General features: G+C 42.7%; 2 protein-coding genes and 1 pseudogene across 2 annotated transcripts; 2 read left to right on the top strand and 1 right to left on the bottom strand.

Annotated features, from left to right (window-relative positions):
• Positions 1 to 773: 773 nt before the first annotated feature.
• Positions 774 to 4,977, bottom strand: LOC149042880 (uncharacterized). The gene has a single exon (XM_089213664.1). The coding sequence runs from the start codon at positions 4,146 to 4,148 to the stop codon at positions 774 to 776; it is 3,375 nt and encodes a 1,124-aa protein (XP_089069790.1). The 5' UTR covers positions 4,149 to 4,977.
• Positions 4,978 to 5,944: 967 nt separating this feature from the next.
• Positions 5,945 to 6,802, top strand: LOC149042879 (uncharacterized). The gene has a single exon (XM_089212103.1). It carries the CDS (start codon positions 5,960 to 5,962, stop codon positions 6,800 to 6,802), a length of 843 nt encoding a protein of 280 aa, XP_089068229.1. The 5' UTR covers positions 5,945 to 5,959.
• A 3,179-nt stretch (positions 6,803 to 9,981) lies between these two features.
• Positions 9,982 to 12,528, top strand: LOC149042878 (uncharacterized; annotated as a pseudogene).
• Positions 12,529 to 15,222: the final 2,694 nt, after the last annotated feature.

The raw sequence follows: 15,222 nt of genomic DNA, 5'->3' as shown, positions 1-15,222 counted from the left end.
AGCTGGCCTGTCTATGACAATGGATTTCCCAGCTTTTGGCTTTTTTTTTTAAATCTTACTCTGACCATGCACTCTTTATTTTTTACTACTGTTACGGTATTTTCCAAACCGCCAGAAAGATACAACTCGTACAACTCAACTATTTTATTGACCAACGTAATAACTACGAAGCGATATCGACAACCAATACAATAACTATCTTTTTCACTTATCTACGGAGCGATATAAATGCTAATACAATCAGTATCCCTATAACTTAGAGCCCTTTACAAATAATATCACTTAAATCTCAGTGCACTACCGCACAACTCACAGTTCTCTTGAAAATCTTTAACAAACTGTCGACGTCTGTAATTCTTTCTCTCACGTAGCCTTCCACACGGCTTTCAATTCCAGTAAACAACTCTGTCCGGCTCTCGCTCCTCTGGGCTCTTCGCAACAGCAGTTATAGCTTACTAAAAGGCCCTTTCTTTAAGCTAGCGTGACTCCTTATATATCTTTCGGAAAAGTTCTAGAATGTTCTAGAGATCTGTAATATTGTTATTTTTAGAAACATTACACTATGATTACATCATAACAAAAATATGCTGAGTCACGGTTCTAGAAGGTTCTCCTTAAAGTTCTCGCTTAGTCATCATGACTAAATGTTCTAGAAACTTCTTCGTTCTATTTTTAATAATTATGTAACGCAACGCACTCTAAAAAACATGGGCGCTCTCCATAACACCCTCCCCCTTCGAGAAAAGAAAGTTTGCAAAACTTTCTTGCAAAGCTCAAGGTCTCGAGAGGCAGTCTGCAATAATATTATCCTTTCCTTTTATATGTCGGATGTCCAAGACATACTCCTGCAGCATTAAACTCCACCTCAACAATCGCTGATTCTTGCTCTTTAATTTGTGAAGAAATACGAGGGGGTTGTGATCGCTATACACAACAACGGGCAAACTTGAGGAACTAACATAAACTTCAAAATGTTGAAGAGCTAACAGCAGTGCTAAACATTCCTTTTCGATGGTAGAATAGTTCCTTTGACTTTTGTTAAACTTCTTTGAAAAATAACAAACCGGGTGTTCTACACTTTCATCATCCTCTTGCAACAACACAGCACCAGCGGCAACATCGCTTGCATCAACAGCCAGCTTGAACGGTGAAGAGAAATCTGGCGCTGTTAAAACAGGGGCACTCTGTAACATGGCTTTCAGCTCCTCAAAAGCCTTTTCACACTGGTCGCTCCAATTAAATTTCTCCTTAAGCAGTTTAAGAGGCCCTCTCACAGTGTGCCCAAAAACGAGCTCAAACGGACTAAATCTTAGGGACTCCTGGATGGACTCGCGTGCCGCAAACAGCAATAGGTGGATTCCCTCGTCCCAATCTTTCTCTGTTTGGAAACAGTAGACTCTCATCATGTTCTTTAAAGTCTGGTGCCATCTTTCAAGAGCTCCTTGACTTTGAGGATGGTACGCGGATGATCTATACTGTGCGATTCCAAGCTCGTGCATTACTTGTTGAAAAATACCAGACATGAAATTAGAACCTTGGTCAGACTGGATAGCGCTAGGAAGTCCGACCAGCGTAAAGAACTTCGTTAAAGCTTTGACGATAGTCTTGGCCTTGATGTTTCTCAGGGGCACGGCTTCAGGAAATCTGGTGGACGCACACATGATGGTTAACAAGAACTGATTTCCAGACTTTGTTCTTGGTAGCGGTCCGACGCAATCAACAATTACACGGCTGAATGGTTCTTGAACGGCTGGCAGAGGCTGCAGTGGCGCTTTTGGAATGGTCTGGTTTGGTTTCCCAACCATCTGACAGGCGTGACATGACCTACAGTACTCAGCTACATCTTTTCTCAGGTTGGGCCAATAGAAATTAATCAAGATCTTTCTGTGAGTTTTGTTCACACCTAAATGGCCAGCCAGGGGAGTCTCGTGTGCCATACTTAAAATGTCTTGCCTGTAAGTTTTCGGGACAACAACCTGGTACTTAACAGCCCATTCGTCCTCAGCTGGAACATCGAGCGGTCTCCACTTTCTCATTAGCACTCCATTCTTTGTAAAATAACAGGTGGGGTTCTGTGATACTTCGTTTTCACTGACGCTTCTTGAAAACAACGGAGAAATTTCTGGGTCTTCACGTTGTCCAGCGATGAGCTGAGAGGTCGACATCTTCTCAGACTGATCTGTTAAATTCTTCTCAGGTAGGATTTCTGTTGGCTCAGAAGGGAAGGGACTTGGCTGCTCATCCTCAAAAACTCGACTGATAAGGGTGTCCGCTAAGGCAATTTCTTCATCGCTGGTTTTCCTCTTCTTGCTCATGGCTCGCGTTACTACACATGCAGGATAAAGACCAGGAATTATCTTCTCGACGGGGTCTGGAGACTTTTCTGAACTAGGCTTCTCTGTAACGACAGCATTAATAACCACTTTGTCTCCTGCAAGGTCATTTCCAAGGATAAGATGTACTCCATCGAACGGCAATGTTGATTGTACTCCAACTTTCACAGGACCAGACACAAGATCTGACGACAGAAAAACTGTATGGAGCGGCACTGGGGTATACTCGGAACTGATTCCTCTAATTAGAACACTTGCACCAGTGGACGATTTCTCAGAAAACAACAACGTGTCGCTTAATAGCAAAGACTGTGAGGCTCCAGTGTCTCTTAAAATCTTGATCGGTACTGAATCTGTCATATCACGGGATAATGATACTGAGCCATCGTGAATAAAGGGCTGGAACATATCCATGACAGATTTAGACGAACCACTGACGTCATTTGTAGAGATTGTCTGGATCTTCTCTCGAGAAAATCGCGGAGGTGTACATTCACTTTCAGAAACTGAAGGCGACGGCTTGGCAACAAATCCGTTGGGCTTCGACTCCACACCATATTTTTGCGCAGATCTCCACTTTTCTGGGCAACTGGAAATCAGATGACCTTCTTTTCTGCAATAATAACAGGTTAGTGGCTTGATGGGCTTATTTGGAACAAACCTGTTTTGTCCTGGCGAGGTGGAGCTGGAACGATTTGTAAAATGGTTACCAGGGTTCCGTTTGGGAGGTGCTCCGTTATTCTGTTTACTCCGCTGGCTTCCAACCCATCGTGATGCGGAGGGAGGCTGAAATCTACTGTCAGGCTGACGGGGCTTTTCCACGAAGTTCAGTTTGTGACTCAGCGAAAATTCATCTGCTAACCGTGCAGCGTCTTCCAACGTTTCTGCTCTTTGCTCGTTAATGAACGTTCGGACATCACTGTGAATGCACCTCTTAAATTCTTCAACTAATACCAACTGTCTTAACTTATCGTGACTCTTATCTACCTTCTGTGAATGACACCAACGATCAAATAACTGTTCCTTACTCCTAGCAAATTCTACGTAGGTTTGACTACTAACTTTCTCATAGTTTCTAAACTTTTGACGATAAGCTTCAGGAACTAACTCGTAACCCTTTAAAATAAGATCCTTAACTTCGTCGTAACTTACAGCTTGTTCTACACTTAACTGTGTATATATTTCCCTAGCTTTACCAACCAATACACTTTGTAATAACATAACCCAGCACTCTTTAGGCCACTTAAGACTACTAGCTACTTTCTCGAAGTGTAAAAAGTACTTATCAGCATCTTTTTCTTGGAATGGAGGCACTAACCTGATGTTCTTTGTAACATCAAACTTTTCGCTATGCTTTTCACTATCCGAGCTTAATCCTAATTTCATTTGTAGCTCTAACTTTTTCATTTCCATTTCATGCTGAAAAGCCAGTTTCTCTTTCTCTAGCCTCTCTTGTCTTTCCATTTCTTCTCTCTTCAGTCTCTCTTGTCTCTCCATTTCTTCTCTCTTCATCTCCATTTCTTCTCTCTTCAGTCGTTCTTGCATTTCCCTTTCCTCTTTCTCTCGCTTTTCTTGCATCTCCAACTTTTTTATTTCTAACATTGTTTTTGACGATGTTTCTAACATTGTCCCTTCAAAAACCTCAGTATCCACTAAGTGGTTTACTATAATCTGTCGTATCTCATCCTTTCTCATTGCTTGCTTAGACTCTAACTCTAAGTGTTTTGCTAATAAAATAAGTTCGTCTTTCCTTAACGCATTAAATACTCCTTTGTCGGGACTCGACATAAAGTCTTCTGGATTAAACTTTGACATCTTGATATACTCTATGACTACTTAAGCCGACAATAACTTATCTTTAAAATACTCTACTATAACCTTCACTACAAAACTCGCTCCTAGACAATAACTTATATGCCAAATACTTTTGTAAAATTCGCTCCCAAACAATTACCTCTGCTCTAAATACACTTCCACAAAATTCGCTCCCGGACAGGCCCCCAATTTCTGTTACGGTATTTTCCAAACCGCCAGAAAGATACAACTCGTACAACTCAACTATTTTATTGACCAACGTAATAACTACGAAGCGATATCGACAACCAATACAATAACTATCTTTTTCACTTATCTACGGAGCGATATAAATGCTAATACAATCAGTATCCCTATAACTTAGAGCCCTTTACAAATAATATCACTTAAATCTCAGTGCACTACCGCACAACTCACAGTTCTCTTGAAAATCTTTAACAAACTGTCGACGTCCGTAATTCTTTCTCTCATGTAGCCTTCCACACGGCTTTCAATTCCAGTAAACAACTCTGTCCGGCTCTCGCTCCTCTGGGCTCTTTGCAACAGCAGTTATAGCTTACTAAAAGGCCCTTTCTTTAAGCTAGCGTGACTCCTTATATATCTTTCGGAAAAGTTCTAGAATGTTCTAGAGATCTGTAATATTGTTATTTTTAGAAACATTACACTATGATTACATCATAACAAAAATATGCTGAGTCACGGTTCTAGAAGGTTCTCCTTAAAGTTCTCGCTTAGTCATCATGACTAAATGTTCTAGAAACTTCTTCGTTCTATTTTTAATAATTATGTAACGCAACGCACTCTAAAAAACATGGGCGCTCTACATAACACTACCTACATAACGTATTTAAAGAAAACAACTTTGCCTTAGTTTTGGTGGCTTACATGACATTTCCCATGCAAATCTGAAGCGTTTTGCAATGCAGGCACAATAGCAATTATTCTGCTAACACATTCCAAAAGTACCGCCGGAAAGTTCCGCTTTCCGACTCCTTCTGCTAATTCTTGGTTTTCACCCACGTGATCTATACCTTGACAACGGTTGCTACGCTGTCATATTGGTGTTGTATAATTCAAACATTTCGCGTGTTATCAAAACTTTAGAAATATTTTTCATCATGGTTCATTGTATTATGGTTGATTGTTTTCATAATAGTGGAAAGACGAAAGGTATAGGGTTTTATAGGATTCCAGTAGTAGTCACTAACTAAGGAGAAAAGGCAGAAGAGCTAAGCAGAGAACGAAAAGAAAGATGGATCGCCACCATTAGCCGCGACGACATCACTTCGAAGGATGTCCTCAGTAATGAAAGAGTCTGTGGACGACATTTCGTGTCAGGGCAATCTGCAAAACCCTGGGATAAGTACAACGTCGACTGGGTTCCTACTTTGAATCTCGGGAAGACAAAATATCAACAGGAAAACCACGACATTAAAGAGGCAAGAGCTAAACGAGCGAAGGAACGCCGCAAAAGATCGCTTGAAAGTCAAGAACGCGAAGCAGCTGAGAAACGAAAGAAAATCGATGTCAGTGGCCTTCCCGTCCGTGATATGGATTTTTAGTGATCCTAAAGAAGGATCTTCCAAGGAAATTGATTCTTCTGAGGATATTTTTTGATCACGATTGTGCATTTCAAGACCACACTTGCTCAACTCTCGTTGACAGTTCAACTCAAACCCAAGTTGATGTATCTGAAGCTATAACTCAAACCGAAGAGTTCGAATACCTTTTTCAAAGAATCATATAAGCCAATTGATCGAGATTTTTTTGATTCTGATGAAAAAGTTCGCTTTTATTCTGGACTGCCTTCAATGCATATCTTAATGACTGTCCTTGACTTTGTGTCACCCCACATCAAACGAAGGACCCAAACACTTAGCCTTTTCCAGGAAATGATTATCGTGCTGATGAAACCGAGACTGAATATGCCTTATCAAGACTTAGCCTATCGTTTTCAAGTATCTGTGACAACAATATCAAGAATATTTTCATCATGGTTACCAGTGATGGATCAGCACTTGTCCCCACTTATTTACTGGCCTGAAAGACACCAGCTATGGAAGACAATGCCTCTTTGTTTCCAACAAGCCTTTGGAACCAAAGTCACTGTTGTTATTGACTGTTTTGAGATTTTTATTGATAAGCCTACAAACTTGTTAGCTCGAGCTCAGACATTTTCATCCTACAAGCATCACAATACTATCAAAGTACCGATTGGTATTTCTCCCCAAGGAGCTATTTCCTTTGTGTCAGAGGCATGGGGAGGACGTACCTCTGATAAGTTCTTGACAGAAAACTGCGGCATTCTTAAAAAACTTTTACCAGGTGACATGGTTATGGCAGACCGGGGTTTCACAATCACAGAAAGTGTTGCTCTCAAACAGGCAAGACTCGTGATACCAGCCTACACGAAAGGGAGGGAGCAGCTGGATCCTATTGATGTGGAAAAAACAAGAGCTCTAGCAAGTGTACGGATACATGTTGAAAGGGTGATTGGTTTGCTGCGTCGCAAGTATACCATTCTTCAAAGCACTCTTCCCACTGATTTCTTGAACAATGACAATGGACGGGATGAAGTACCAATTATTGACAGAATTATTAAAGTATGTTCAGCTCTTGTAAACCTGTGTCCACCCATTGTACCATTTGATTAGCTCCATACTTCATACAGTACTATTATAGTCATATATTGTAGCTAATGAAATGATATGATGGGGTGGAGAGTCTGTGCATAATTTAAGAAATATTATAACCCCATGAAAAGAGAGCAAGTGACTGGGAATGAGCACTGTGTAAGATCAATGATTTAAAAAAATAAACTTCCATTACAAGAAGGATCGACAACAATGACAACAACATTTTCTTTGTGCTGTGATATTACATATATTTACAGAAATTATATGAATTAAAATATAAATTATGTTTGCAGGGGGCAGTAAGGACTGTTTATTGAGCACAGCTGCATAAAATAGCTTGAGTTCATTATTATTCTTGGATTTATTTTTCATGACTGCTACTCTTGAGACTAGCATGAAACAACAAAACAAAATTGTTTAGTGTAAAATGTATTAATAAATGTGGAAAAACTTTGATTTCACCAGCTCTCAAACATTCAAGTAAATGTGGTCTCATTCTTGGGATGTCAAACAATTGTTTGCAAAACATAATTTCAAAAAGGTGCAGCAATTTTATGCTTCCCGGTGTACCATCTTGCTAAGATTTCAGGTAGGATACAAGATCTCCACACTTTGGTGAGTTTTGGAAGAACTGATCCCCAGTGTGAAATGTCCTTGTAAATTCTCTCCAAGAAAAACCTTGTTTGATTCCTATTGTCAAAAGAGCACACAACAAAGTCACAATACTGAGAGTCTGTGATAAACAACTGTTGCTGTACTTGAAAAAAGTACTGGTGATTTCTCTTGAGCTGTACCTTTCCATTGACCTTTTCAAGACATGAATTCTTCTTTTCCACATAACTTTCAAGGTCACAGTTTTCAATGTTGTAAGGGCATTTGACTTCTCCACAACCATTCCCACAGCATGAACATGATACCAAAAAATCTGGAGTAGCATTTATCCAGGGGTGCTGTTTATCCACGATCATACCACATTGTTCAACTTTCAGATCTCTGTGAGTCTCTAGCATAGTCTTGGTATAAGCATTCACTGCAGCACTCTCATTCTTACGGCCATGACTGATTGCTTTAGTAGTAACTTTGAACAGATCAGGATATGAGATGGACTTGATTAAGGATTGTGATGGCATAGCAGGGTTAGTATGAGCTACTGCCCAACTCAGATATGCACCAATGTGCCCAGCTCTGTACCTGAAAAATGCATTTCCTTTAGCCTGTTCCCTGGTGTCTTGCTCAATTAATTCTACCTGTGATTCTGAAATAGTCAGATCAATATTATCACACTTTTCTAGGAGTTCTGGATATGACAAGTCAAAATTACATGGGTCAAAAAGGTCAGAAATGGTTGGGATACTTCTACTTTTCATGATAAACTGTTCAGAATAGGGTTCAATCAAGCTTAAGGCAACAGGTTTGAACTTGCTCTCATTTAGTTTGGCAAGCAACGTCATGCTGTGACGTCACGTGAAAACCAAGAATAGATCTATTGTCTTTGGATGAAGCGGCGATGCCGCATTTTTAATCGAATGTACTTTTCACATCAACGTATTTCCTAAAAGACGTGGTAAAATGGTTTTATGATATTTCACACTCATTGTTTCTCAGGTGAAATACAGCTCGGAAAAAAGTCTTCTTCTGGACGTCTTGTTCTTAAATCCTATTGACGACCTCAATAAACAATTGTACCGAGATATTGCGGACATTTCAAAATTTGGAGAACAAGTAGAAACGTTGCTGAATGTGGAATTCTTCACTTCATGTTATGGCAAACAACCCGTGAATAGTGAGGTGAATAGTTCCTCAACCAGTGGACGCGAGGAAAATCAAGCCAAAAGACGGCGATCTGAGAATGAGTGTTCCATTATTCCAGCACAACTGGAAGAATTGTCTGCTCCTAGTAATGACACCTCGTTGATTACGGCATTTGCCTCTTCTAACGAAAACTCAGGCGCCAGTGTTCAAGCAGTAACCGGTGCTTCTGCAACTTTAGGTGACAAAGGAGATGAGACTGTACTGGAGTCGTCACAGCAATGCTACGCCATATCGCTGCGTGAGTAATTATTGTTGAAAACGTTTTTTTTTTTTGGCGGTAAATTGTTGATTCCCTTTCAAGATTTCAAGCTGTCCCTCGTTATTAAAATTTCGATAAGTTTTTATAGTGCAGAAGCCAGCATTGGTTTCCTAAAGAAGAAATAATGCATCGTTAAATTAATTAATTTTCTATACAGGGCCTCAAAAAGTTCTCTTATCAAGTTTGAAAGCCCCAAGAAAAGAGTTCATACTTTGGGATCTCGATGAAGTGTTTGTGAAATCCCTCGTGGCATAATTCAGAGAAAATGAGGTCCCTTTGATCTGAAGCCACTGCTGGCGATAACAAAAGGGGTTTCGACGCCAAAAGAATTTAAAGACAACCTTGACTCGTACGAGTTAGAGGTGATTGGTGGCAATTACCGAAGAGCGGCCATGCTAGCTATACAGAAGGAAGATCTGGATAATGTCAAATATAAGTACACAGAGGTGATTTTGTTCACAGTTTAGTTAAGCCTGAGCTTTATCTCCGTACAGGAGGATCTTGTTTTGAAATTCGAAGCAAAATTTCATTTGTTTACACGAAAGTATGAATTACTTTGCAGAGATGCCGAAGAAAGACTTGCTTAAACTTGCGTTCGAGCACAACCGGATGGACCGGTTTCATCATTGAATGACTTCACAAGAAAAGGTATTTCTGTCCTTTTAAGGAATTTGTCTCATTTTGTATGTTTTCTAGTCAGACTCCTGTGCAGTCCAAATATACAACCAGAGAGGTCTTTTTTTTTTCCTAATATTTCTTATATTGTTTAACATTGTTGTTCCATTTAATAGCAAACAAATGTTTTTTTTAGATCTTCGCGCGAAATATAACGCGAATCGCTTAATGTGTAATACAACTAGCATTAGTGATATATAGCCCATGATGTAATCATTTCTGTTAAATTTTGCAAGGTTAAGCTGTGCCATTCGATTATGAAAGATGAATTCAGGGGACAGAAGACGAGTGAATGGAGAAACTACTGCAGTTCAGTCATCAATTCAAAGGTAAACTTAATTAACTCGTATTGATAAGGGAAAAGTGATCAGCATCTAATACTGAAGGGACTACTGAAGGGACTACCGCTGGCCAACCGCTGGCCATATACCGACGGCTCGGCAGGACTGATAACGAGTGGAGAGTCGGCCATGTTGTTTTAAAAACACTTGAACTCCTTTTGCATGGACGGATTAATCTTATTGTACTTATTATCGTAAGTTCGTTATTCTTAATTGCATTTAGCTTTATTGTTCTTGTTAATCAGCGTGTTTATACTGTTTCACCCTGTAGAACTGTTTCATCGTTGTAATTAAAGCATAATCAATTGAGGAGTTCGCTTCATAAACAGTTGATCTCTTCATCATGGTAGTCATCCTATGCTCTGTGCCCGACTGCACATTCACAACAGACGATGTCTCCGAAGCACTGGCAATTGCCCTTCTCTCTAATTACAACCTGGCCCACTGCAACCTGGCACCTACCGTCGCAGACGCTGCCCCAGCACCTACAGCACCCAGAGGCCCAAAACTAGAGCGGCCCAAGGTCGATGTTGGAGTTACGATAGAGGAGTGGAACATCTTCACGAGACGCTGGGAGGTTTTCAAATCAGGTTCAGGCATTGACGACGCCTCGGCGCCCTCCCAGCTATTCCAGTGTGCAGGAACTGAACTTGGGGACAGCCTTCTCAAAGCCAATCCTAACGCCGCTTCTGAGACCCTGACCCAACTACTGGCCGCCATGCGCTCCTTAGCAGTAATCCCAGTCGCCACTTGTGTGCTACGTACAGAGCTTCTCCAACTAAGGCAAGAACGTGATGAGCCTTTCCGCACCTTTACAGCTAAAGTACGGGGGAAGGCGGAAACCTGTTCCTATACCGCTTCGTGTACCTGTGGCGCTTTGGTCAACTATACTGACCACGTCATCTGTGATGTCATCCTGAATGGCCTCTACGACACCGACATCAGGAGAGAAGTGCTAGGCATGGCGGGCATACTCGAGACACCAATAAACGAAATTATTGCCTTAGTAGAAAGCAAAGAGATGGCCTGTAATGCCCTCCCCTCCCCCTCACTATCAGCTGTCTCCTCCTTAGTGAAGCAAAGGAAATCGCCACCAAACACCGTCATAACTCTCTCTCAAGCAGATCGGGCAAAGGAAGCGACATGCCCTGGCTGTCACATCGCCTTTAAGGTCTTCACGGAAGGGGCCCGAGGTTGGAACGAGAAACCCCACCAAATGTGCATCGAATGCCACAGGGCCAATCGCCGTAAGAAACGTCACCAACGCCAGCCTCCGCAGCGCCCGCCCCAGACCCCAGGGATCCACGCCACAGAAACCGAACCGATCTCACAAATAGCAGCATTCCAGACCAAGGGTGACCAATTACCCCGAACCCCCCACAGACGTCGCCACAACCGGAAGACAACCACACATATCACCATCACCACACCATCAGCAGCGCGACTAGATCACCACATCTTCTCTAAGGGGGAGTGGAAAAGGACTCGCTTACGAGATCGCCCTAGGCTCCCAATCACCATATCCCTCTCCCAGCCGGGCAGGACCGGTAGTGGCGCCTACAACACCCCCTCAGACATCTATGCCGAAGTATCTGCAATAGCTGACACTGGCGCCCAATCAGACTTGTGGTCATTGTCCGACTTCATAGCCTGTGGTTTCTCTCGTGACGACCTCCATCCCATAAGCCTCAGACTCTCAGCAGCCAACCGCTCGCCCATATCAATAGAGGGAGCATTCTTTGCCAAACTTGCTACATAGTCCAGCAGCGGCGAGATTACAGCATGCCACTCCATGGTTTATGTGAGCAGCTCCGTCAAGGACATGTACCTGTCTTACGACTCGCTACTCAACCTTGGACTTCTACCGCACACTTTTCCATGCCTCGGCAACCCCACTGGTCCCCCACCTGATAGAGACCTCAGCCACGCAGCCACACGCGTCCCACGTATCACCCGACATCAACGCTATATGGGCCCTCAACGACGGCTGTCCAGGGGCCCAAGGCTGTCCAGTAACCAACGCCGCCCACAATGCTACGTGCTCATGTCCACGGCGCGGAGCAGCACCGCCACGTCCTTCCGAGTTGCCATTCCCCTGTAAGCCTGAGAACAACACGAAAATGAAAGCTTGGCTTCTTGACTGATATGTCTCGTCCACCTTCAACACTTGCCCTCATTGAGCGCTACCATGTATGGAGGGCCCACCCATAGAGATACATGTTGACCCAGCGGCCACACCTAAGGCCTGCCACACACCGGCCAACATACCCCTCCACTGGCAGCAACGGGTGTACGATGACCTCCTACGCGACGAAGCTCTCCTGGTCTCTCCTTGCGACAGAGACAGCTACAGATGTCTATTGGGTCCTCTCCTATGATCAGTCGAGCAAGGAAAACCGATTGCCAGCGACGACCCTACCCTGACAAGCCTTCGGCCCATCTGCAAGTCTCTCTACGCAGAAGAGGGCGTACTCCTCTACCAGGAACGTGTCGTCGTCCCCCCATCCCTACGCCGCCAAGTCTTACAGAATCTCCACGCGGCCCATCAAGGGACCTCCTCAATGGAACAGCGAGCCCGCGCCATCATCTACTGGCCAGGGATATCAAAGGACATCCGCGAAACTAGGGAGGGATGCGCAGACTGCAATCGGAACGCACCCTCACAGGCTACCATCCCCCCTCTCCCATCTACACCACCATTATCCCCATTTGAAGCCGTCTTCGCAGACTTCTTTGACTACAGAGGCTGCCATTACCTGGTCATAGGTGACCGCCTTTCCGGCTGGGTGCAAGTCCTAAGTTCAACAGCTGGGACCAACCTTGCCGGCTCAGCCGGCCTAGTTCGCCATCTCCGTTCAGCGTCCCGGAGGAAATCTCAAGCAACGGTGGCCCAGAGTTCACCGCTAAGGGCACACAAGATTTCCTCCGCCTCTGGGGTGTACGACATCGCATGTCCTCCGCCAGCTTCCCTCAATCGAATGGCCGGGCAGAAGTTGCCGTGAAAACAGCCAAACGCCTCCTGCTGTCTAATACCGGCCCGACGGGCAGCCTCGACCATGACCGCTTCTTACATGTTACAACTACGCAACACCCCGGACCCAGATTGCAACCTCTCACCCGCGCAAATCATATTTGGCCGCCCCCTTAGGGACTCGTTCTCGTTCGTCAACCACCTTGAGAAGTTCTCAAACCCACACATCTTTGGTGGCCGAGAACTGCCAATAGAAAAATCCGCATTTTTGAAAGAAAATTGTTTTCTTTTTTATTTTGATTTACATTTTTTTTTATTTTTCAATTTATTTTTTTACTTTTAAAATAGAGTGAAAGTAAAATCAATTGAAATAAAAATAAAATAAAATAAAACCAAAGTAAAATAAAATAAAACCAAAGTAAAATAAAACCAAAGTAAAATAAAATAAAACCAAGTAAAATAAATTGAAATTATTCGACCCAGCCGAGAGCTGCCACTACCAGCATGCATTGCGTGCGTTACTGTCACACGCTCGAGTTCATCATGGCCGATGCATGGAAGAGGCTCAATGAAAAAGTTAAAGCAAAGCGTACCAAAAAAAACCAGCCCAAGGTCCATCGAAGGAAAGATGAACTGACAGTTCAACGTTTGTCAGCAGAAGTTTCTGGAAAGGCCCAAAAGCATACAAGGATTGGGCCAAGAGAGTTTGTTCCCTTCGACGAAACGGAGGAATTGACCATTGGTAATATCAAGAGCGCTTGTGAGAGGCATTTTCTACAAAAAATCAGAAAGAATCTCGTATGTGATATCTTAGCAGGAGAACAGGGCCCATCGTGCAAGACTCTTGCCCAAATACCGGACTTAAAGATTGTATACGTCCGCTTCATTCCAGATCCAGCAGATGAAGGCGATGTCAACAGCACCCAGAATTCCACAAGAAAGAGGAAGGCCGCAACTGGAGAGTCCTCGACTTATACCGAATTTAATCCTCCGCCGTCAAAATCAAGGTCAAGCTCCAGTAAACTTATGCATTCGAGACAGAAATTACCTACACAAGCAGCGGGCACAAAAAGTACGTATTACCCTCGAAGTTTATCAATTTCTGACATGATCAAACTTGGCAAAATCAACACAAATACCGCCACTACTATTGTGAGAATTTTCAGATTCGATATGGAAGTTTTGTCGTGGTCCAAAGTTCCAACCACTGTCGAGTTCTATGAGGATAAAGAGGCAATCGGAACTGGCGGATTCCGTAAAGCATTCAAAGCAACATCCAAACATCCAGAATTTGTTGCGACAACGTGGGTGATAAAGCACTATCTACCAAGTGCTTTAAAGTGCATCTCGGATACCGGTCAAACTATCGAGCAACACAACTGCAAGGTTGTTCAGATGCATCTCCTAGCTAGGAATTTTGCTTCGCAACTTGAGGCAGAAATCAAGGAGGAAAGCGAGGTTTTTGGAACTGCATTTAGATATAGAAAGATCTTTCATGGAGAAACAGACGAGGGGGAGTATGTTACAGTCGAAGAATTTATCCCTGGCCAGTTTAAGAAGTACGTAAACAACACTGGCCAAACCTGTGTCGATCCTACAGATGAGATGGCCTAGAAGGCAGAGTGTTTGACACACTTCACGTATGAGAGATCAAAGAAAAAACTTATGCTAGTTGACATCCAGGGAAGTGGATATGACTTATTTGACCCAGAAATTGCTTCTACAGATTTACTGGACGAGGGTGACAAGCAATACCTGTATTGTACTGGAAATCTTTCCAAAGTAGCAATTTCAACATTTGTGAAAGAGCACACTTGTAGTTTGTTCTGTACCTTGCTTGGCCTACCAGCAATAGAAAATTAAGGGGCAACTCAAGCTGCTATAAAATTGTGAACATTGAGACATTGTTGACAAAACTTGATACACTGTTTACAAAATAGCTAGTTCACATAAAATCCCATGGTTACATATGATAATTTACGGGGCAGTCATAATTTGTTTCCAGGGGTGGGCTGCAGGATTGTGATATTAACCAACCTTGTTGTTGCTGAATTCACCCTCAAGCAGATATGTTTTCATGTACCCCAATTTAGGACACCAAAAAACCTGCTCTTGTTAATGTTTCTCCTCAACCCACCATGTGAGGATTGATGGTTAAAATTTGTATTATTTGTATTAGTAGGGTGCATAGTTTTTCTTGTTTCTGCTGCCCTTTCGATGTTACTGTTATTGCCATCAGTGTTATTGTTCGTTCCAGTTTATTTCCACAAAGGTTATGGATATCATGTTCAGATACATTATCATTCGAATTAAAGATAGTTGTGGGTCCTTTAATCTGCAATATTATTATGCATTAAAAATAATTAAATAACTACAGTGG

This window comes from Pocillopora damicornis, chromosome 7 (assembly GCF_964200805.1).
Source record: "Pocillopora damicornis chromosome 7, jaPocDami1.2, whole genome shotgun sequence".
NCBI classification, from domain to species: Eukaryota; Metazoa; Cnidaria; class Anthozoa; order Scleractinia; family Pocilloporidae; genus Pocillopora; species Pocillopora damicornis.
The sequence above is the reverse complement of the archived record's forward strand: the minus strand, read 5'-3'. Positions and strand labels throughout refer to the sequence as shown.